The 25,599-nt window shown below is 36.6% G+C and overlaps 1 protein-coding gene across 7 annotated transcripts in view; it reads left to right on the top strand.

Moving 5' to 3' along the window:
• Positions 1-25,599, top strand: part of Ilrun (inflammation and lipid regulator with UBA-like and NBR1-like domains) — an 82,491-nt gene that overhangs the window by 35,357 nt on the left and 21,535 nt on the right. For 5 of the 7 annotated variants that reach the window (XM_015487578.2, XM_048805137.1, XM_015487576.2 and 2 more), the window contains exons 2-3: positions 2,270-2,424; positions 9,421-9,618. In XM_015487578.2, coding sequence (XP_015343064.1) covers positions 2,270-2,424; positions 9,421-9,618 — 353 coding nt within the window. The remainder of the gene's footprint in view (positions 1-2,269; positions 2,425-9,420; positions 9,619-25,599) is intronic. The other 2 variants (XM_048805138.1, XM_048805135.1) reach the window with 1 other exon arrangement.

Below are 25,599 nucleotides of genomic sequence, written 5' to 3'. Positions count from 1 at the left end.
ATATATATATATATATGACACAGCTTTTACAATATGTTTTCAAAAGAACAGATTGCAAACTAGGCCTGTTTTTCTTTCATGTTATCCCTGATCCTTAAGGGTAAGTCTGAGTCCAGATGTACTTTTCTGTTTGTAGGTACTCTGTGATTCCTTAAGTCTGATCAGTCACATTATACTTTAGTTTGGATTACTATCAGCTAGATAGGAAACTGCTAGGAAGACCAAAGTCCAAACCTTTGTATTGAAGAGTTGGGCAAACAGGTACAGTGTGGACTCTAGCCCAGCTCTGTTTCATGTAATTTTATCAAGCACACATGATGGACAGACAGTTGGTATTATAATTCCAGTTTTTACTGACTAATATGACAGGCCACCATTGCATGAAGCTTGACCTGAGGTAGCCACTCTAAATATAGCCTTCCTTTTTGGCAGTTGTAAACACCTAGAGAAGCCCTCAGCAGAAAAGTATTTGCTGTTAATAGCATGTTTGTTGAACAGTTGCATACTGTCAGAGCTTTTTTCATGCTGTTTATGCATAATTAAAAGCAGCCACAGATCCACTGGCTTCTGGTTGGGTTATGTTTAGAAACATGCAGTTTGGTTTGTTGTCTACTATGGGAACTGGGGATGATGTCACTGACTGAAGTAAGACCAGAGACAAGCAGTTAAATTAATTAACAAAAAATTGTTTTTGATCTCTGTAATGAACATAGCTTACTTAAACAACCTTTATGGCCTTTAGTTTCTGGCACTGATGAACCAAGCTGTCAGTGTTGTGATTCCGTTCAGTTGGGAAGACTCTGGTTTATGTGTTTGTAGTTCTTTTGACAAAAGGGAGTTTGCAAATAATTTCAGAACAATACCAGCATTTATAAAATGATTCTTCCAAAAGTAAAACTACAAATAGCTTTTTTATGTCTAAAAAGATACTCAGTTTCCCATATAAAAGTGAACAGCTGCTGGGCACAGTGGTGCATGCATGTAATCCCATCAACTGTAGAGGCTGAGGCAGGAGGATTACAAATTCAAGGCCAGCGTCAACAATTCAGTGAGCCTCTAGGCAACTTAGTGTGACCTTGTCTCAAAATGAAAAAGGGCTGGAGATGTGGCTCATTGGTTGAGTGCTCCTGGGTTCAATCCATGGTATCACCCTCCCCTCAAAAAGTGTAAGGCTCTCTGTGTGTGGGTGTGTGTGCGTGCGTTTGTGTGCATTCATGTGCTTGCTAGGGATCGAATCCTGAGCCTTGTTAATGCGGAGCATGTCCATGATCACTGAACTATGCCTCCAATCCTCAGAAAAAACATGGTAAGATCTTACTGATATGTATATATTTACCTGTCAGATTGGCAGAAATAAAAAATGTTGAAAAAAACACTGTCAATGAGAAGAGGCGAAATTGGCACTCATAATTCTTGTGGGAGTGTTATTATACAACTTTTATTAGAAGAAAGTTTGTATATATCCGTGAAAACTGTAGCTATATGCCCTTTGATCAAGCACTGTCACTTAGAAGAATTTATTCTACAAATAACTGTGCATGTACACAAACTGATGTGTGCCTAAACTTACTTATGAAAAAGTTGAAGATTGGGAACACTCAGAAGTCAGTTGGTTAAATAAATAATAATAACATCTATATAATGAATTCAGCTATAAAAAATGAGAATATGCAGTATGTAGTGATATAGAAATATCTTCAAGATATTGTGGTAAATGAATAAAACTAGAGTAGTGGGTAATATGACATCAGTTATGTAAACAGAGGAAAACATGAATATATAGCTCATTTTCTTGTATGTGCCGGGAGGAAGTGGAACTGAAGTTCTGGAATGATATTTAAGAAAGTAATATGAATGTTTATCCATGTGTATGTTTTTAGGAAGGAAAAGATAAGATGGCTATTTTTTAAAAATCTAAGTAATTAGAATGTCTAAAAACGTGGAGTTTCTATGGATTCTGCAATCACTGTTTCAGTGGAGCTCTCAATTGATTTCCTTACTCATTCTTGCATCCTTATGTATAACAGATTTCATCATTTTGTCACTGTGGTATGGTTTGCTACTTCCTATGTGGGTACCTTGGGAAGAAAGTGATAGAAAAGTTTGTTGATTTAGTCTTGGTGATTTTCTATTGTTCCTCAGCCAGAATGAGTGATCTTGAAGACTTTCATACCAGAAGCTTCAGATTCTATGACAAATCCTAAGACATGGGCTAAAATAATATCTTTTGGCCAGGACTGAAGGCTTTGCTTTTTCTCTTTATTTGTAGGAATTTACAGGCAGCAATTGGAGCCTATTATGACTTTGAGAGCCCAAACATCAGTGTGCCCTCCATGTCCTTTGTTAAAGATGTCACCATAGGAGAAGGGGAGTCAATACCTCCTGATACTCAGTTTATAAAAACATGGCGGATCCAGAATTCTGGTAAGTGTATAAAAGGCATTTCTCCCTTGTCCAGTTTGGTTCTCTGTTTTCTGAAAAAGGTTACTTGGGTATGGTTTATCTTGTAGATCTGATTGTGTGATTCTGAACTTTTTCTTACACGTGCATGGTATGTAGAATTTTCTTGTACAGCATGATGACCAAATATTAGTGAAACATCCCTGCTTTCCCTGCTCAAGAGTAGGAATAATAATTTAGGTCTCATGCTTCCAAGCCTCTAAGTCTTGATGGAATCTAAACAATCCAGTATTCATTTGGTACTTGGAGCTAGGCTTGTTTGTGGTGGAGTATTGTCTCCACCTGTACATTTTTCTCCATCATTTTATTTCTGCTCTAATAAATCTTCCAGTCATTTCCAGCAGGCTCACGGAGGTACCTTGAATAGAAAAAGGTTGTTGGAAAGACCTGTGAGCATCTGCTCTTTTGAAAGCTCATTTCTTTGCAATCACAAGAATGATTTTTTTTTTTTGAAATTTCTTTGAAAGATCTTTGAAATACACTTTGAAAAATATTGTTGGTGGGTTTTGTTCAGAAGAGGAGGGAACTTATTTGAAAACAAGTGATTGGGTTTTTTTTAGTTATACATGGACACAACATCTTTATTTTGTTTATTTATTTTTTAAGTGGTGCTGAGAATCGAACCCAGGGTCTCACATGTGCGAGGCGAGCACTCTACCATTGAGCCACAACCCCAGCCCCAAGGGCATTGTTTTGATGATCTACTACCTCTTTTAAGACAAATTGGAAATAAGTTAACCATAATTCTTTGAAAATAATGTCTGAATACATGTCTGGTAACTTAATTTACCTTTTATTTGTCAAGTTCTTTATTTCCTAAGGTTTAGTTTCTCTTCCCCATCTAATAATAATTTATTTTGACTGGTTGAAGTTGCTTTAACTTCCTTGTTAATGAAGACTTTCCAGAGGAACTCTGAGTGATGGAAAACTAGGCAAAAAGTATGTAGCTAAAAATGTGTAGGTGTTTGGGGGGTATTGTTCAGAAGCAATTAAGCAAGGTAATTTGATATGAGATGGTTAAAAAAAAAATCTGGGGACTACAGCAGACCTATAATAACCAACCTTTTTTGTATTTTATTTAGATTCAGGGTCTTGCTGAGTTGCTTAGGGCTTTGACCTTTATTGACTCAGTTTACTTTTTGTGTTTTTGTGATGGGGAAAGATTGGCTAAACTAGCCTTTTATATTAGAATAATGTACTGAATTTAATTTTTTTTTTCCTCCGGCATGTTTAGAAATAATTCTCCTTGGAGGAAAGTTCAGTGTGTCACTAACCAAATGCACATAATCTGGACAGATTCAGTGTTGTAGGTGACTTAGGGCAGCTATGGTTTTGTAAAATTTATTAACCCCTTTCCCTTTTGGTTATGACACTTGTGCATTGTTAGTTTGGGAGGCACATGGTAATATAGGAAAATAACTGCATTTTTCTTTCTTCCTTTTTTATTTTCTTGAAGTTCTTACTTGGTCAAAGATTTTTTACTTTGCCTAATTTCTTTCTCACTGTTCCTAATTTGGCTTGCTTTTAAAAATATCAAAACAGTCTTCAGTTTCTATTCATCATATTTTTTTCTCTGAATTACAAATACCAGCTGTTACTGATCAAAAGTGCTTTGGAAACGTACATGTGAAATTATTTTATGAGTGAAGTTTTCTGTAAAAGTATGACTTATTCAAAAGTTTTTTTAAAAATATAACTCAGGATCTTGTTTACTTATAGTGAGTTCGTTAGTATTTTTAAATATTGAAAGTTGTTAGAGTACTGTTGAAATGTCTTAAATACTGTCTTGGTCACAGAATAACATTTATATATCACTTACTAACCACACTAACCAAGAGAGTTCCTTGGATTAATGGGAGGGGTTGGGGAAGTTGAGATATAATGGCTGTAATGTCAAATCAGAACCACCTTAATTCAGAAAAATCTCTGATGGTGGGCCTGGCTGCTTTTTTCTTCTCCTTTGCTTGGTAGTGGCGGTTTAAAAAGCCTCTGGGTCTGTAGCCCTTCTTCCTGTTTGTGAGAAGGCATTCTTGTGTCTGAAGTTTTGTTGAAACATTGGGCTGCAGTTACTACTGGAGATTTTATCTTTCAAGGTGCTTTGCACAAATAGGTTTTCCATTTTTCTGGACATTGTTCAGCCAGTTGTAGTCTTATATCTGTAAACTGGATGTTTTCCATTTGGTTAAGGATCGGTCCCTTTGAATAGCAAATGTGTTATTAAAGAGAATGTATACTGGTTCTTTGATCTCATCCCAATCTCTTATTTATTACTTTAAGAGACAAGTGCTTACTGAAAGAATTACATAAAAATAATTTTTAAGGCATCTCCTTGCTACCTTTTTTTTGGGGGGGGGAGTGCGGGTAATGGGGATTGAACCCAGGGGCACTTAATCACTGAGCCGCATCTCCAGCCTCTTTTGTATTTTATTTAGATTCAGGGTCTTGCTGAGTTGCTTAGGGCTTTGATAAGTTGCTGAGGTTGGCTTTGAACTTGAGATCCTCCTGCCTCGGCTTCCCAAATTGCTGGGATTACAGGCATGCACTACCCCACCCAGTGTCTGCTGCTGTTTTTTAGGCATGCTAGGCATTTACATATACAACAGATGGGATTGATAGGACCTGCATGTAGCTTTTCAACAGCTTTCACAAAGAAGGTAAATGTCACATACTGTTTAAACGCTTAACATTGAATAATATACACACATAATTCCAGGATCTAAACTTTTGTCATTGTAGAAATATTGAAAGCTTGGGAAGTCTGAGCAGGAAAACTTAAAATTGGAGGTTAAAGTTAAAATTCAAAACTGTCCCTCGAAAAATGTGTGTAGACAGAATCTTTACCAACAATACTTCTTGGTTATTAATATTATAACATTATGCTCTGTTGGTTGTGGTGGCACATGCCCAGTAATCCCAGTGACTCTGAAGGCTGAGGCAAGGGGATCCCATGTTTAAGGCCAGCCTCAGCAAGTTAGCCAAACTCTGTCTCAGAAAATAAAAGATAAGGTCTGGAGTTGTAGCTCAGTGGTAGATTGTCCAGGGGTTCAATTCCCAGTATCCAAAAACAAATCCAAACCACAACAAAACCCCAAAACAGAACTCCATGCTGTGTCTCCTAGCTGTAGTAAAAGTTAAGCTGAGCATGTTACAATAACTCTGGATCAGGTGGGCCTACTGATCTAGAGTCTTAATTTTCTGAACTCCGTAGAAGTATATATAGAAGTATAATATAAATATAAAACAAGGTTTGGGGACAGAACCTGAGAACGAGCAACTATTTCCTCCACTTTTCTTTTCATTTATTGAAATAGTTAATTTTCTGTCTTTATTTTATGATTATGAGAAAGTATAATAATAGGGAAGTAATATTATAGAGAAGATACTTTAACATTTTAGTATGTTCCAGTTTCTTTATTAGGCACAGGGGAGAACTGGTGACAAGGCCTGGTGATAAAGGTCTTTGTTTTCTTGGAACTTTATTTGAAATGTAGTCTCCACACATAGAGGTTAAAAAAGAGATGTTCATTGAGGTTTGTTTCCCTATTTGGATGTTCCTGCCTCCAAATTATTTCTGTAATCACCGATAGTAACTCTCAGGCTTTCTGGAACTGTTGAATAACTTTCATCTGATTTTTTGTGATACTTTCTACCATTCTACCATGATAGGGTGTTTTTTTTTGTTTTATTTTTACTTATTTTTATTTATGTATTTCTTTATTATGCAGTTCTGGGGATCAAATTTGGGGCTTGTGCATGCTATGCAAATCTTCCTCTGAGCTACATCCACAGCCCTTTTTAAAAAAATTTGAGACAGGTTCTTGATGAGTTGTTTAGGCTGGCCTTGAACTTGTGATCCTCCTGCTTTGGCCTCCTGAGTTGTTGAAATTAAATGCATGTGCCAACACATCTGGCTGTATTATTTTTGTTTAAATAAAGTGATGTTTCATAACTAGAACACCACAATCTTATATCATACACTATATATTTATACTTGGAAATCATAAAACACAGATATTGTCTTTATTTTTCTTCTAGATAGACCTATTTTCCATTAAACCGGTTTGTAACAAAGAATTTGAAGTCCTGTTGCATAATAAACTATTTAAATTCAGATTCCAGGTATGGTGAGGTTGGTGGCCCAAACAGCTCACCAGTACTTCCTTTCATTCTATATTGAGCATTTAGTATCTTGAGCTTTTCAAAATTATCTGACCTAATAGTTATGACTTTAAGAACTCTAAATACATCATCGAAAACTCTCAGAAGGCAGTTGATTGTTTTTCCCCCCCTTTTCTCTTTTTTTTTTAAAAAAATATTTATTTTTTAGTTGTAGTTGGACACAATATCTTTATTTTATTTTTATGTGGTGCTGAGGATCAAACCCAGGGCCTTGCACATACTAGGCGAGTGCTCTACAATCCCAGCACCCCAGTTTTCTTAAGATGATTTGTTATTCCACTTCATAGCAGATTAACACTTTGGCATTGATGGTGGGTAATTCTTCCATTTTTTTCTTCAAGAAGCTCTCTTGGTACCATGACATTGAGCAGTTACAGTTATCTGTGGTACCCAGGAGAGTGAGCCTTGGCCAGACCATTAAATGTTGCCCATTTGGTGTTTTACTAACTCACTCTGATTCTCTGGAATATAAAAGTGCTCCTATTAGTATCATTAAGAGACTTGACAGTCTCAGATACTTGTGGTTGTCTGCCCAGGATAGGTGAGTCTCTCCTCACACTCAGACAGTCTTGGTTTATTTTATTTTTTTGGAAGTTAAAAAAAAAAAAAGATATTTTGGGGTTTCATATAAACAGACATTGTCTTGTTACGCATATGTATGTGAGAGAGAGAGAGAGGGAGAGAGAGAAAGGCAAGGGTGAGGTATTTAAAAAAAATATATATATATATATATGAAGTTTTAGGTGGACACAGTATCTTTATTTTACATTTATGTAGTGCTGAGGATCAAACCCAGTGCCTCGTGCATGCTAGGCGAGCGCTCTACCACAGAGCCACAACTCCAGCCCCTGTGGGGTAGTTTTTTAAGGAATAATTTTAAATTGAGACCTGTAGCAGTTTACTTGGGGTGAGGGGCAGTACTGGGGATTGAACTCAGGGACACATAATCACTGAACCACATCCCTAGCCCTATTTTGTATTTTATTTGGAGACAGGGTCTTACTGAGTTGTTTTACACCTTGCTTTTGCTGAGGCTGGCTTTGACCTTGTGATCCTCCTGCCTCAGCCTCCCAAGCTGCTGGGATTATACAGGCGTGCGCTACTGCGCCCAGCAGTAGTTTACTTTTTTATGTTGAATTTTAGTCTTTAAGGAGACTTGACATTTTTAAGGTACTTTTATGTCCATTACTGTTAGTCTTGACCTAAGAGAAATATGCTTTTGCTATGCCACAGTCCTCAGAAATGAAAAGCAGAATTTGCATGTTTTGCAAGTATATCTACCATAATACTTCTGCCATTATAGATTGCTCTCTATAGTGTTAAATTAAGGAGCGCTTTGCTATCAGTTTTGTTTGTTTGTTTGTTTGTTTTTAAAGAGGTAGAGTTTTGCCATTTCCCAGGCTGTTCCCAAACTCCTGGGCTCAAGCAATCCTCTCCTTCAGCCTCCGAAGTAACTGGGACTATAGGCATGTGCTACTGAACTTGGCTGGTGGCAGATGTTTTAAGAGAGTATATGCCAAGACATATACTATATGTTAGACACTGTTTCATGTACTACCCCATAAAAATGAGGAGCTGCAAAGGGTGCTGTTTATAATGGAGTTGAAACCTCAGCAGTAGATCGCTGTTTGCTCTTTTTTGTCTGTTTCCTTTCTAGTAGTTGGTGGTCGGATATGTTTAAAACCAATGTGGCACTTTGAAAGCAAGGAGTTGAGGCATCCAAGGGTATTACTTGGAGATAAATCACAAGTATCTTCTGTCATGAGAGTCCTGCCATGTCCAACTTTTCAGAGATATTTATAATGAATTTTTATATTGCAGAAAAAAGATATATAGAGGGCTATGTCTATATTTAAAGGGAATATATTAGGTTTTTCATATTGGAGAGATTTCAGAGGTAAGATTATATCTTGTCATTGTATGGCTACCTGTACCACCTGACTTGTCAGAGGTAGTCAACTCATAGATTTCTCATTTGAATTACATGTTTTCAGTTTAGGTGTAAATAAGCATGTAAAGTACATACCAGGTAAGATCTTTGGCCCTTCCAAAGGAAGAAAAACATTCTTCCTAAAGCCAGTTCTTCATATTACTATTCCCATCCTTTCCATCAGCACCTCTGGCTGGTTCATGGGACCACAGTTCATTCATGATCATGTAATGGAGATCACCTCATTGTTTGCATTTGACCCACTGCCATTTGAGCTTGAGATCTAAACTTTTATTTGATGATTGCTTGTATTTGAGGAGTCTCTTGAACCTGGGTATTTTATAGTTAAGGATTCCAGAAGAAAGATCATATATCTGGCAAAAAACAACTTTACAGTGATACTAGTATAGACATTATTATTCATGTGTTTGATTCTCTCACCTCTGTGGAAAAGGTGGGAATAATCAGACATTTTTACTTTGAATATCAGCCTAAGTCCATATAAAAGTGAACATGTATTATCTTTTAGTAGAGAAAGCAGTTTCCTAAAGGTATGGGCCTATGCTTCATCTTCTTGACTCTTCTTGGACATCACCTGAAACATCTTCTTAAAGAACTGCTTTGTCTTTGCTATAAGTGCATTCTCTTAGGGATAGACTCTTGGTCAGAGGTTGTCGATTCTGATAATTCCTTCTGATTAGTTAGACATTGACTAACTCAGTTTGTAGGTAGGTTTTTGTATGTATGTGAGATGGAGAAAGGGGCTTCTTTATAGTTTCATAATAAACTACACCAAGCATAGGACTACTGATGACCTAACATTTTTTTTTTTTCCTTGTGCTTGAACTCAGGGGCAGAGGCCTGGCCTCCAGGGGTTTGTCTTAAGTATGTCGGGGGAGACCAGTTTGGACATGTGAACATGGTGATGGTGAGATCATTAGAGCCACAAGAAATTGCAGATGTCAGCGTCCAGATGTGCAGCCCCAGCAGAGCAGGAATGTATCAGGGACAGTGGCGGATGTGCACTGCTACAGGACTCTATTATGGAGGTGAGTATGTTCTTGTATAGCTCAGGGTGAAGGAATTAAGGTAATATCTTGTAATATCCCCACTGTTACTCACATAGTCTGTGGAATTGCATAACAGGGCATGGCCTTTTTTACACATGCAGATAAATGACTTGTGTTTAATTAATGAGTCGCTGGTTGAATCTAATGCTCTCCCTTTTATCCTAAGAATTTAATTAAAATTTAGCAAAGTGTATGTAGTATTGTGTTTAGCATTCAAATAATGATTTATGGTGCCATTAATTTTATTATATAATATGGTAGATACTAAAAGAAAACTGAAGGCAGACCTTATTCTGAGTCTCTAGGCATAAGTCATATAAAACAGGTAATGCACAAAATGTATGTCCTCCTTCCTGTCTGATGGTAGGAAACAGATGCTATTAACACTTGTCCTTCCTTCCCAGACTTTTTGAAGTAATCTGTACTGTTTCTCCTCCCATATTTTCTATTCACTCTTCAACTCATTCTGTCGTTTACCTGCTTCCCATTCTAATGAATGCTTATTTGTCAGCAACTACCCAGTTGACATATCCAGTAGCTTCTTTGCAATCTTCACGCTAGTGGATCTTCTAATTTTCATTTGGTACTATACTACAAATGGTTTTTGCAGTGTGTACCTTCTTAGGTTCATATTATACTTCTCCTGTTTCTCCTCTCTGAATATCTTTCTTGTCCCTTATCTAGTCTCACCTTTGCCCCTGGATTACTATATTCCAAACTGGGTTCCATTCAGGCTCAGTGATCTCTTCCACCTATGTGACTTCAACTCTCACTAGTATATTATAGATAGTGATGCTCAAATTCCTATCTATGGCTATAGCTTCTTTGGAGAGCTCCAAACCTGTGTTTCAACTACTTATGGGCAGAATTTATGGCACAGATTTCTGAATTTCTGAATATCTTCTAGACAAAACTTGCATCCTTCTCATCAGCATTCTGTTAAGATAATCAGGTATGAAAATTTGGATCAATCATCTGTTCTCTCCATTTTTCTTAATCACAAACCAATTTCTGTTGGTTCCACTGTATCCTGTGCCCTGAAGATCCACAGAGAAATAGTAAATGGTTAAATCTTACCTGGACTCATGGCCTATAGGCCAGTGGGACCTCTGAGTTATTTCAGAGGCTCTGGAACTAATGTTCTCATATGTTTTTTTGCCAGTGGAAACTTTTAATATTTTTAGTTCCAAAAAATTTTAATAGTAGAGTCTTTCATGGTGTTTATGTGACATCATTCTTTGCCTAAAGCCCTTGTGCCTACTGTAATGAAGCCAAATTCCTTGGCATGTGATTAAAGCACCTCACAGTCTGGCCTCATTTTTATTTGTATTTAGTCAAATAAAACTCATAACTCCGTCATGGTTTGTCCCTGAAGATGCCACATGTTGTCACTTTTCCATGCCCTTGCTCATGTTCTTCCCATTGCTTGAAATACCCTTTTCTTTCCCTTTCCGGCAAACTCCTGATCATCCTCAAGGCCCTGATGGAGTTACCTACCCTCTCCCGCCCCTCGGCTTATTCTGCACTACCCCAAGGAAATTTATCTCCCCCCCCCATTTTTTTAATATTTATTTTTTAGTTGTAGTTGCACACAATACCTTTATTTTATTTTATTTATTTTTATGTGGTGCTGAGGATTGAACTCAGGGTCTCGCATGTGCAAGGCAAGTGCTCTACTGCTGGGCCACAACTCCAGCCCTTACTCTCCCCTTTTTATTAATGTGCACCTGCTTGTTTTTATACTTAAAGCACTGTTATTTCAGGGGCTTGTTAACTTGTTAAAATTGTGAAGTATTGATTGAACACCAAATGAAAATGTAACCACATATCAAAATGCAGAGAGATTATTTGTTCCTTCCTTTCAGGACTCCCTTTACAGGTGGCCTCTACTAAGAACCTTACTTATGGTTGGAGGTAATGTCTCCCACTGCTGAGCTCCATTGCATTATCTTTTCATATCGTACTCCTTTGTTTCTCTTTGGTACTTTACCCTTTTTTACTGATTAATAACGATATGTGTCTCATTTTCCTTTAAAACTTTTAAGGTGATGCCTGATTTATCTTTGTAGCTTCAAAAGCCTGAGCCCAGTACAGAGCAAAGTATGATTACCAGTAAATTTTTAAGGGAATGTCAACATTTCTGAGGGAGGGAGGAAGATTGTGTTCATGATTTAAATTTTAAAAAATCCCTTGGATGAAAAAATTACTGCTTTGTGTTTTCCAGTGTTTGAGAACTCTAGTATATGTGTGTTTTAGTGTTAAATTAGAAGTACCGCTATATGGGACATTAAATTTTATTCTTGAAGCAACCCTCTTATATTCTAGATGTCAATGGACTATAAATATACTAGCTTTGGGAGTGATAAAGCATTTAAAGCTCTTTTTGGTCTTACCATATTTAAATTATTTTTTGGTACTTCGTGGAAGCTGATACCTTCAAAGGATCTTAATAATTTATCTGATTTTGTGGTTTTCAAGCATTTTTCTTAGGCATTTTTCTGGATTAAAGCATATGTGAATGCCTCCTCCCCAAAAGGGAAAAGATAAAAATGAAACTTGTTTTGTGGAATTGAGCACCTCCTTGTCTTATGTTTCCTTGTCCTCTGAGATGACCTGCAGAGCACTATGAAGTATAAATTGTAAACCTTCATCTGCTTCAGTAAAGAGTTTTAATTCCATTTTATAGACTGCTGTTTCTCTGAATCCAAATCACTATTGATTGTAAAACGCATCCCAGTATCCGAGATAAGCAACTAACAGTGAATATATGGCTAGAGGCATAGCTCAGTGCTAGGGCACTTGTCCAGCAGGTGCAAGGCCCTGGTTTTATCCTCAGCACTGCCCCAACCCCCCATGTGTGTATAAACATGCACACACACACACACACACACACACACACCATAGTACAATTGTGAACACATGAAAAAAAACAAACTACCATAATAACTATGACTGGTTCTTCCCAGTATTTTTTGCTCACCCTAAGCTTACTCGCTCCTTGAATGGAATGGAATGGTGAGTGTGGACTATAGTCTTGCTTGGACACAAACTTGGACACTAAGTGACCTCTGTGCCTCATCTTTCTGTTTTAACAACAAAGGTGTTTTTTTTTTTTTTTTTTGATGGGGTGGTCTTTAGATGGTCTTCACTAGAAAGAATCCATTCTCTCTATTCTTATAACTTTTTTGTTGGGGGAGTACTGGGGATTGAACTCAGAGATGCTTAACCACTGAGCCACATCCCTAGCAGTTTTTAAATTTTGAGATTTTTTTCTTTTTTCCTTTTTTTCTTTCTTTTCTTTTCTTTTTTTTTTCTTTTGTGGTGCTGGGGATTGAATCCAGGGCCTTGTGTATGTGAAGCAAACACTCTAGCAACTGAGCTATATCCCCAGTCCCCCCTTTAAATTTTTTTTTTAATATTTATTTTTTAGTTGTAGATGGACACAATATATTTTATTTTATGTGGTGCTGAGGATTGAACCCAGGGCCTCACATGTGCTAAGTGAGCGCTCCACTGCTTAGCCACAACCCCAGCCCCCCTTCCCCTTTTGAATTTTGAGGCAGGGTCTCACTACTAGCTTAGGCCTTGCTAAGTTGCTGAGGCTGGCTTTGAACTTAGTGATCCTCCTATCTAAATTTCCTGAGTTGCTGGGATTACAGGAGTGTGCCACCATGCCTGGGTATTTTTATAACTCTTAATGTTGCTTCAGTTCATCTTTTCTTCAAAAGGAATTTTTGCTGTTTTCAATAATTTACCAAGTGTCCCCTTTCCTCTTTATTTTTAACAGGTTGTGCAGTTTCAGATTTTTTTGATAGTTGTGCTGTTAGCATGTTGTGTGGATAGTTCTTCGTCATGTGAGCATATTACACAAAAGATCCCTAGCCCTTTCCCATTAAATAACTGTTATCTGACGACCTAAACTGTTCTCTACCACACAAATTTCTAACTCTTTTGATTGGGGATCAGTAAGTGTCTGATTCTCAACACAATTCATTTGTGAGTTCCAGCATTCTTTTTACTGACTTTGATATCCCTATCATACTATCCCACCAAAAGAATTAACTTTTTAGATTTTATCTGAATAGCAAATACTAGCAAATAGTGGTATTAGCAAATTCTAGTACTTAGTGTATGTATGTTAAGTGTTTGTAATAGACTTTTTATATGTCCTTAGGAGGGTAATGGACACATTTTCTGGATGAGGAAACTGAATACCAGAGAGAACAAGTGATTTGCCTGAAGTCTAGTAAAAGTTATGGATTGGCTATGAATTAGAGTTATAAATTTACAAAAGTAATTTTGTCATTTTTGTTATTAATTTGCCTGCACATGTTGAATTTGATGAGAGTGGGGGGATGTATGATCCCCGAGTCCTTTATTCAGGTCTAGAATGGACATGAAGGTGGGATTAAGGTCAGGGTTTCTCTTAGGCAATTGGATAGATGTCACTGTTCCACAAATTCCCCCTGCTTTTTAAAACACACATACAGGGCTGGGGTTGTGACTCAGTGGTAGAATGCTCGCCTAGCATGTGTGAGGCCCTGGGTTCAATCCTCAGCACCACATATAAATAAATAAAATAAAGCTAAAATTAAAAAAAAGTAAAAACAAAAAGATAAAATCAATAACCAAGATCATTTAAAACACACACACACACACACACACATTCTTTAGGACTTTGGGTTTTGGACATTGAGTAAGCAGCATGAATTATCCCCCTTTAGCCTGAGCAGCAACAGCAACATGCTTCTCCACCTTCTAGCATAGTGTCCTCATCCAAATTCTCCTAGAGATTTATCCCTGCATCCTAACTATTTCCTGTAAACTATAGGGGTCTCATTTGAAGTAAGCTAATGTTGAGTGATACCTTGGTTATTTTGTGCTGATGGGTGTTTCCCCTACTTGAAATAGTCCCTCATGTTAAATACCTTACATGGATTCCTAGAGACATTTCACATGTAGAGTATGAGAAATTATTCATTTAGTTTCTCAGAGGTTAGAGATAAACCTTTTCCTAGCTTCAAAACCACAATATACTAGGAAACTTATTGGGTATTCTATGTAAGGCACAGATTGTGTATTTCCTAAAAATCTTTGTAAGTTCTTCTTGTTTCTCCATTTTATAACGTGTCCTCCTTAGCCAGGTCATGTGAGAGTTTCCCTTCTTTTTTTTTTTATTATTTTTTTAGTTGTAGTTGGACACAATACCTTTATTTTATCGATTTATTTTTATATGGTTCTGAGGATCGAACCCAGGGCCTCACACATGCTAGGTGAGCGCTCTACCCCTGAGCCACAACCCCCGCCCAGAGTTTCCCTTCTTATGCCTCTTTTATTTTATTTTATTTTTTTTTAGAGAATTTTTTAATATTTATTTTTTAGTTATCGGCGGACACAACATCTTTGTATGTGGTGCTGAAGATCGAACCCGGGCTGCACGCATGCCAGGCGAGTGCGCTACCGCTTGAGTCACATCCCCAGCCCCGCCTCTTTTATTTTAATTGATGGTGTTATTAAAGAAGCTCTGGTTTTGTATATATGGACTTCCTCTCTAGAATCCATGGTGTCTTCTACTTACATGCTATCCTGCCTGGCATTTCGGCTAGTTCTTTGGATCTTTTAACATATTTTTTTTTTCACCTTAAAATGTTATTATTTTATGTTGTTCTCAAAAAAGTCTTCTTTTATTTGCTTCTAGAATGTCCTCACCATAAGATGCTCAGTGTTTCACTTGTGATCTCTGGATTTCTTAAGTGTCAGATATATGAGCAACACTTTGAAAATAAGATTTTTACCTTTGATGAGAGAAATGCTAGCTAAGCTGATTGTGACTTGTATGAGAAATGTTTTAGAAAGGGCCATTTTAAAATGTAACTGAGATCTGAAATTCTAAAATATTTTCATGTTATGAGATGATAGACTAGTTCACCTTCAGAGAAGGAAATCTGTTGCATTGCTACCAGGTGGTGGTGATTATTTGGTGATCTTGTCAAGGTAGTTGTGCGTGAGATAGAGATAAAGTGAACCGAACATGTTGGTACATGTTTATAATCCCAGCAACTCAGGAGGCTAAAGCAGGAGGATCATAATTTTGAGCCCAGCTTCAGCAATGTAGTGAGACCTTGTCTCAAAATGAGATTAAAAAGGGTTGGGGATATAGCTCAGTGGTAGAGCACCCCTGGATTCAATCCCCAAACTGCAAATAAGTAAATAAATAAGTAAATAATATAACAGTATAAATATAAATAATATAAAAGAAATGAAAGGGTAATGTGAAATGACTGTTTTGTTCAGATTAACTTCTAAAATGCAGACATGTACTAGGCACAGTGGTGCACTCTTGTAATCCATCAACTCAGGAGACTGAGGCAGGATGATCAGAAGTTTGAGGCCAGCCTCAGCAACTTAGTGAGACTTTGTCTCAAAATAAAAAGGGCTAGGGAAGTGGCTTCGTGGTAAAGCACCCCTGGGTTCACCAGTACAAAGAAAATAGATAAAATAAAATGCAGATGTGTGGTTCTCGAACCTCCACAAACTATAGAAAAGCAAAAAATCAGATGAAGCAGCAATTTCTTCTGAAGGGTGCGCTGTTTAACAACATATTTACATGTATTAGGTGTGAAGCATCAAAGTTTTAGACTAATCTGTCATTAAGCTGTGATTATTGTTAATGTGTGTTGTTCACTGTATAATTAGTTTTATTATTCCTCAACCGGAGCGTGCCTGTATACACACATGAATTTGAAAGGAAGGCAAAAGTATAATTTGAAAGCAGCACTTTTTTTTCCTGTGGTAGCTAGATTCCTCCTAGATAAGTCTCTGTTCTGGAATGTTAAATTCTAACGATTCTAAATTTAAGGGAGTCATAGTTCCTTATAAAATGTTTTTAAGCAAGTATACTTCTTTTTTTTTTATTTTTTGGTTTTCGGTGGACTCAACATCTTTATTTTATTTTTATATGGTGCTGAGGATCAAACCCTGCGCCCCGCGCATGCCAGACAAGTGCGTTAATGCTTGAGCCACATCCCCAGCCCAAGTATACTCTTTATTAAGATATCAATATATTGGGCTGGGGTTATGGCTCAGTGGTAGAGAGCTTGCCTAACACATGTGAGGCACTAGGTTTGATTGTCAGCACAGCATTAAAAAAAAAAAAAGATATTGTGGCCATTTACAAATAAAAATAAAAATGAGGTATCAATATATTTAATGTTAAAAGGAAAATACATAGTTATAAGACCATTGGCTCTTTTAAGATTAAATACTTAGGCATAACTTTCCTATTATAATTGCTTTTTAAGTATTCATTATCAATAAGTGCTATATATCAGGATAGATCTAATTAAAGAGTATTTTACTTACTTAGAGAATATAGCCATCATAATACAGCATTTATAAATAGAACTTACCACACTTGCTTGATTCTTATGTAGCAATAATTTTAATATGCTTCATTGATTTACTTATTACTTTTCTTGTGGAGGTAAGGGGACAAGCCACTACAGGTTAAATTAATACATTGATTGTATGATTCATAATGATTTCAAAAAGATTTAAAACTAGGGGGAAAAAGGTAAGACTTAAAATTTCTCACATAGAAAGATGTTTAAATATATGCTCATTTGAAAAATGTTTCAAATGAGAAGTTCTTAACAAAATTTTTCTGAATTTTTAAATTTTGTGATGGGAATTTTTAGTAAATGTCATTGCTCCTAGATCAGACTAGAGCCTAATTATCTTATAAATTAGGAAGCAAGCATAATTTCCTTTCAAAATTCAGTACATGCTTTACAACTAATATGTGGTTGGTTATTCTTTAACAGAATGATGATTGGTGTCTAAAACGATGTATAGGACCTGTAAGTGGTGTTATCTAATATCTTAATATTTGATGCAATTTATTTTCTTTAATTACTGCTCAGAATGTGGTCATAACATTATTTTTGGAAACCATCTATTAGCCTTGTAGTTAAAGGTGGGGATCTTTGAAGAGAATAGTCTCTTACTGAAAAGCAAATTGCATTCTGTTCCCGTAATAATGCTTTGACTAGCCACATAATGCTCTAATGGCTTTTCCTCTGGAATTGTAAAGTTATTTTTCAGTTAGAAATTAGTTCATTCTCTAATCTTTATCTAGGGAGAAATAATACTTTTCTTTAGCTCTATTTTTTCCCCTTTTATCTTTAAAGAGCTTATGCTTTTCTTTCTTTACAAAAGGAATGTGAATGTTGGACATTTCGTCTCAGGAAGGAATGCTGTGAGCCTGTTACTGCTAGCCTCTGAATTTTTCTTTGTAGTGATCAATGTCCCTCTAGTTTCCTCTTAGGATTTTACTAAGAGTTTTGCTTGTACTTTGTTTTGACATGGCCTTGAAAGCAATTGAATTCTAGAGTGGGTTAGGCTTTGGCTTAATAGCTACTTCAAAGTGACTTTTCCTTTTGATTTTGATTTTTCTCTTTTATATTTGGAAATCAGAAATGACTAAGAAAATAGATCTTATTCTGACCTAAGACTGACTTGAAGACTTTTTAAAATGTTTAATAATACATTGTATTTAATTCAAATATAGCTATATTATCATTTCCACATGTGGCTCTAGCTGCATTTCAAGTAAGTCACATGTGCCTAATGGCCTGCTGTTGGAGAGTGCAATCTATCATTACTAATATGTTGTGCCAATTTTTTGTTTCGTTTTGGGGTAAAAATTTTTATAGAACTGTTATTTTTTCTTCTAAGGAATTTGCAGGTGAAACACTCTGGGTCTGGAGGTTTAGGTTTTCAGTTACTAATTCAGTTTATTTTCATAATTAAAATCCTAAGTTATCAAATTTATGTGCATAATGTTTTTGTAATAGTCTCTTGTTATCTTTTTAATGCCTGTTATTTGGTGATAATTGCTTTCATTCTTGATATTTTGTGTCTCCTCTTTTTGTCCTTTCTCTTGGTACATTTCTCAATTTTATTGGTCTTTTCAAAGAACCAGCTTTTGATTTCATTGATTTTTTTTTTTTTTTTCACTTGGTTTTTCAGTTTTATGAAATTCTGCTCTTCATTGTATCATTTCTTTCCTTCTGCTTAATTTGGATTTATTTTGTTCATTTTCTTTGTGAAATCGTGAGGTAATTGAGTTGAGCCTTCTTTTATAATAAAGATATTTTTAGTACTATGAATTTTCCTCTACAGTTGCTTTTAGCAGCACTCTGTAACTTTTGAAATTCTGTTTTCATGTTCATGCAGCTCAAAATTATTATTATTTTTAATATTTATTTATTTTTAGTTTTAGGTGGACACAATATCTTTATTTTATTTTTTTATGTGGTGCTGAGGATTGAACCCAGTGCCTTGCGCATGCCAGTCGAGCGCGCTATCATTTGAGCCACATCCCCAGCCCTTATTTTTTTTATATATTTATTTTTTAGTTGGACACAATACCTTTATTTTATTTATTTATTTTTATGTGGTGCTGAGGATTGAACCCAGGGCTTCGCACATGTTAGACAAGTGCCCTACCACTGAGCCACAGCTCCTGCCCATAAAATTATTTTCTAACTTCCCTAGAGATTTCCTGTTTGACTCATGGATTATTTCTAAGCTTTTAGAAAATTTTCCACACATTTTTTAGTAGTATCTAGCTTAATTGCTTTGTGGTCAGAGAACATACTTTGTAAATTCTAATTTTTAAAAATTTGTTAAGATGCGACTTGGGGTATTGTCTGTTTTTGGTGAATATTCCAAGTGTACTTCAAAAGCATGTGTATTTTCCTACTTTTGAATGGAGTGCTCTAAACTATCAGATTTAGTTGGTTGCTGCTATTGTTCAATTCCTTAATATCATAGATTTTTTTTTTTTTTAAACCCCTACTAGACTAGTTCTCTGTATACCTGAGAGAGCTGAGTTAAAGTGCCCAGCTCTAGTTGTGGATTTATCTATTTCTCCTTTCAGCTGTCAGGTTTTTGTTCATGTATTTTGAAACTCTTTTGTTAGGTACACACATATTTAGGATTGTTCTTTCTTCTAGGTGAATGACCTATTTATTATTATGTAATATCCCTCTTTTTTCCTAATAATTTTCTTTGCTCTTAAGTCCATTTTATCTAATTACAACATAACCACTTGTACTTTTGCTTGATTAGTTTTTACTTTTAGAACAAAGCCCTGTATTAGAAGCATTGAATAAGTGTTGGGTGGTGGTGGTTGTTATTAAAAGAACTATGTCATGACCCCTGTGTGTAGGAATCCCTCCCCAGTTGTTCAGTTGTCTGAAGGGTTCCTTAAGGTTTTTCTATCTTAGATATCCTAATAATGTATTTACTTGGGGATCATGGTGGAGTCTTCAAGGGGATGCAGAGATTCCAAGTTATAAAACAAGAAAGGTATTGAATGCAACTGGATATGGAATTTCCAGCATCTCAGTGTAACTAATTTGGGAGGGGAGGATCTGAATCCTGAAAACTTCTTTCATAAAGGAGATTTGTTTTAATTTTTGATGCATTATAAAAAGTGAGTAGCAGTTACATTTTCATGCTCACAGATACTGGCCTCTTGAAAGGCCCAAGGAGGTTGTTAGATTTGGAGTTATTCTTAGGCATTTGAAGGTGATAAAAAATAGTTTTTAACTCTTTAGGGATATCAATGAACCACATGATAAAATGGGTGTCAGTAGATGTTTGAAGGAAGAGAGAGGTTAAGACTGCACAGGTGCGGGAGACCTCTGAAGTATGTGTGCTGAAATAACAGGAAATAGTATTCAACAATGCCTTTGGTTTAAAAAAAAAATGCTTTCTAGCTTCTGATTTCCTCTTTAGCATGTTAGTAGCTTAGAAGTTGCTACTCCATCCTAATGAATAAAAGGCTGAAAAACTGAAAAATTAGTAATTCTTTTTAGATCCAGCAGAGATGTGAGGTCACAGGGCAAGCCACAACATCAGAAGTTGGATAGTCAGATATATAGTCCCAGCTTACTCAAGGCACCTACAAGCAGCCACCTGCACAGGAACCTGACAGAGTGAAACTCCCATGTGACACTAGTCATCAAGGGCCGCCAAGCTTTTGTGAGTTTTGCTTCCAGGGGTTCTTCCAGGTTCTAGCAGTGAATATTGGAGAAGTATTTTCCAATGCTCTTGGCAAAGGGAGGGGAAAGGTGCCACCAGAGCCTTGTGTTCTTTTTAGCAAGGCTCGCCCCTAGGAGAAACTGTCCTCTGGTGCCTCACTGACCTGACCTGACCTGGGAAAGGGAACCCCTCTGCCTGCCCCCTACCCCCCCCCCCACTTTGGCCATCTGTCCCATTTAAGGGGAAGAAATTGAGCAACACAGGTGAAGCACATAGTCCAGGAGTAAAAGCTTACCAAAGACTGAGACCTAATTGTGGGACTATGGAATATTACCTTTCTCCTCACACCTTACTCTGCTTTATCACCAAAGGCTTTTTTAACTGCAAAACACCCGCACCCCAAGCCCAAAATACACACTGGTAATTGAACCCAGAGGCACTTTACCACTGAACCTCACCTGGTGTCATTGTCCCCACTTGTTTATTTATTTATTTATTTATTTATTTAATTTTGAGACCAGGTCTCACTAAGTTGACTAGACTGGCCTCAAACTTGCAATCCTCCTACCTGAGCCTCTTGAGTAGCTGGGATTATAGGTATGTACCACTACTCCAGGCTGCTGTAGCTCCTTTAAACCCAGTACTTCATGTCTACCTTTGAGCAAGAGAGACATCCTAAATGGCAAAAACAAAAAAAACAACAATTTGAAGAGATTGAAGAGCATTAGAACTAGAGTCACTTTCGGTAGATCAGGAATTTTTAAAAACTATAAATAGCATGCTACCTTCACAATAGAGAAATAACATGAAAGATAGATTATAATGTAAACAGAAAGATGGAAATTCTAAGATCGAATGAAAAAGAAATGCTACAGATAAAACCACAACAGCACTGTAACAGAAATGAAGAGTGCCTCTATGGGCTCTTTAGTAGATTGGACACAGCTGAGGAAAGAATTCTTGAGCTTGAAATATGTGAATAGAAATCTCAAAACTGAAAAAGATTGCAAAAAATTGGAACAGAATACCTAAGAACTATGGCCCAGTTGCAAAAGGTAACATATGTGCTCAATGGGAATGTCAAAAGGAAAAGAGGAACAGAAGAAATATTTGAAAGAGTAATGACATAGAATTTCCCCCAAATTAGTGTCAGAAAGCAAACCAGTGATCCAGGAAGCTCAGAGAACACCAAGCCAGACAAAGCCCCCAAAAGGAAAAAGACCATTTCCACTTGATTTCAAGATGACTTATAAAGTTGCAATTATTGTGGAAAGAAAGAATAAAGAAATAGATCAGGGTTGGGATTGTAGCTCATTGGTGGAGCACTTACCTCACACTTGTGAGGCACTGGGTTTGATTCTCAGCACCACATAAAAATAAATAAATAAAGATATTGTGTCCATCTGCAACTAAAAAGATATTTTTAAAAAATAAATAGATCAGCAGAACAGAGGACTTAGAAACAGACTTATAGAAATACAAAAGAGCAAAGGAAATATACCAGAGAACAGGTAGTCTTTTATTCAAAAGATGGTGCTGAACATCCATATTGCCAAAAGGTGAATCTGAACATAGACCTTACACACCTGCCACAGAAGGCTTCTTTCTGCAAAAGGGACTGCTGAATAAGAAGAAGATAAGCCACCGACTGGGAGAAAAATATTTGCAAAGGACATGTGATAAAATATCATTACCAAAATAGAAAAGCTCATAAAACTCAACAGTAAGAAAATGAACAACTCAGTTAAAGAATGGGCCAAACACCTGAACAGAAATCTCACTAAAGGTACACAGATGACAAATAAACATATGTTATCAGGAAATTAAAACCACAAGATATCACCACATATCTTTTTAGAACAGCCAAAATTCAGAACACTGAAGACATCAAATGCTGGCGAGAATGTGGAACAGCAAGAACTCTCATTCACTGCTGGTGAGAACGCAAAGTGGTACAGCCACTTTGGAAAGTGGATTGTCAGTTTCTCCCAAAGCTACACATAGTCTTGCCATGTGGTTCAGCAGTTGCTCATCATCATATTTACTCACATGAGTTTAAAACTTAGGTCCACGCAAAAACCTGACCATAGGTGTTTATAGCAGCTTTAGTCAAAAGTTATCAAAACTTGAATACAGCCAAGATGTTATTCAGTAGCTGAGTGGACAAACTGGTACATTTACACTGTGGAATATTATTTAGTGCTCAAAAGAAATGAGCCATTAAGTCATGAAGAGACATGGAAGAACCTTACATGTATATCACTAAATGAAAGAGGCCTCTGTGGAAAGACTGTGAATTGAATGGTTCAGTGACATTCTGGAAAAGACAAAACTGGATACAGTAAAAACCTTAATGGTTGCTGGGGTTAGAGGTAGGGAGGGATGAAAAATTAGAGTATAAAGAACTTTAACTGAATGACAATACAGTGGAGATATGTCACTGTATATTTGTCAACACCCATGGAATACACACTACCAAGTGTGATCCCTAATGTAAATCTAGGCCTTTAGTGTTGGTTCGTCACTTTTGTATAATGTATCAGTGTAGTGTGGCATGTTGTTAGTGGGGGGTGTACATAAATGAAGAAGGGGAGTATACAGAAAATCTCTCTTCTCTTGATTTACTACCAACCTAAAACTGCTCTAAAAATATGAATTATATTGAAAAGTGCTTCTCAGTAAGAAAAATAATGAACATTAAGAAACATTTGAGCTAGGAAAACATCTTGGCCTATATGAGGTACTTGGCAAAATGGTAAGACCAAAGACATTTGATTTGGTAGAACATGCCTGTAATCCCAGCAGTTTGGGAGACTGAGGCAGGAGGATCACAAGTTCAAAGCCAGCTTCAGCAACTTAGACCTTATCTGAAAAAGGGCTGGGGATGTAGCTCAGTGGGAAGTACTCCTGGGTTCAATCCCTGGCCCCACCAACCCCTTGCCAACAAAAGACAAGACAAAAAAATAAAGAATAGGAGGAGAGAGAAGAAAAAACATTTAGGAACTTTTGTTTCATCGTTGTCTTTGATTTCTGCCAGTGAATTTGATGCCTGAGAAGCAATATTGGCAAGAATATTGAGGGGATAAAATAGATACTATTAAAATAGCTACTATTTTATTTATTCTGCTAGTTCTTGCATTGGTCCAGCTGGTCATTGACTGGGAAGAATTTCCTTGAAACCAGAAGCAGCACATTCCCCTAGGGAGGGCACAGTTAACACACTATGTCATCTCTAGGAAGAAAAAGCACTCACCGAGGGTAACTAGTTACCATCAGCAATGCTGTTATAGACTTTTTTCCATAGTTATGTCCAAGGTAGTGTTTGAATTTCTTAAAAAAGGCAAGTGGTATTTGTCTTACTATTTTGCTCTTAAGTATTTAAGACAAACACATTAGCTCTGTAAAGTTAAACTTTATCTTAGAAAGATGTGGACCAGAAGGAAGAGTTTAGATAACTTTTTTTAAACAGACATTTAATGTTGAATTAGGTAAATTGGTTGGTAAGTCCAGTAGTTGACTTTCTGGTTATTGAACTGACTACTTAACTTTGAAGTACTTGTTTGAATATTTTATTTTGAATTGCCTTTTGATGAAAATAATGCAGATATCAAGACACACCTGTGTGCTTTAGTCACTATGGTTGAGAGCTTCTGCAGAAGTGGTGAAGGGAGTACGGATACCAACTTTCCCCCTTCTTGTTTATATATAAAATTAGGAATATTTAAATGTTAAGCCTTTTTATCCAATTTTATATTTAAGTGTTTTTCAGCATTAATACCAAAATGATTGTTAAAATGTCAGTTTTAATCTGTTGTATGCTAACTACATACAACTGGCTCTTAATTTTGATTCTTTGCATTATCCTTAAACATAATTGTACTGTGAATTTTTAGTTATTTTATGTTCTTAACTGTAGTTTCATGCTATTTTTTAATTAACCTCATTTATTTTTTTTAAATACGGTGCTGCAGTTTGAACCCCTTGCCTCACACGTGCTTGACAAGCCATCTACCACTAAGCCACAACTCCAGTCCCTCATGCTATTTTTTTCTGCAATTGTGATACCATGCACTCTGATTATGCTTAGTTAGTAGGGTGTACAAGTTTATATTATTGGGATGTTAATATTTATATCTTTTCTGTTAGGAAAAATTGTCTCCATAGGTATTATTTCCTGATTGGTGGGACACTTAAAACTGAGTTGGGCTGGGCACAGTATTGTACCCCTGTAGTCCCAGTGACTTGGGAGGCTGACACAGGAGGATTGCAAGTTGGAGACCAGTCTCAGAAATTTAGTGAGGCCCTGTTTCAAAATAAAAAAGGGCTGGGAATGTGGCTCAATGGTGAATGCTTCTGGTTTCATTCCCCAGTACCACAAAAACAAAACACACACAAAAAAACAACTGAGCTACATCTGGTTGGGAGTGCTACAGGGTATCAAAGGTAATAAGCATTAACATTAGGATTAAGAAGACCTAATTTCTGGCAGATGTGGTGGCACATGCCTGTAATCCCAGCAGCTCAGGAGGCTGAGGTAGGAGGATTGAAAGTTCAAAGCCAGCTTCAGCAACTTAATGAGGCCCTGAGTAATTTAGGGAAACTCTGTCTCAAAATAAAAAATAAAAAGGGCTGGGATGTTGCTCAGTGGTTAAGTACCCCTAGGTTCAATCCTTGAAACAACAAGGAAAAAAAGAAAAAAAAAAAGCACAAAACAAAATCTGATGTCCAGTTCTGCTTCTATCATATAATAAATTACTGATTGACCTTCAACACTATCAAAGTCACTGGGACTCAGGTGTTTTTATTTTGATTGATTCTGGGGAAACATACAGCATTTATTGTTTTGACTATCTTTTAAGTATGCAGTTCAGTGAGTTAAGTACATTTACATTGTTATACAACCATTGC

This window comes from Marmota marmota, unplaced genomic scaffold (genome assembly GCF_001458135.2).
Source record: "Marmota marmota marmota unplaced genomic scaffold, marMar, whole genome shotgun sequence".
Taxonomy (NCBI): domain Eukaryota; kingdom Metazoa; phylum Chordata; class Mammalia; order Rodentia; family Sciuridae; genus Marmota; species Marmota marmota.
The sequence above is the reverse complement of the archived record's forward strand: the minus strand, read 5'-3'. Positions and strand labels throughout refer to the sequence as shown.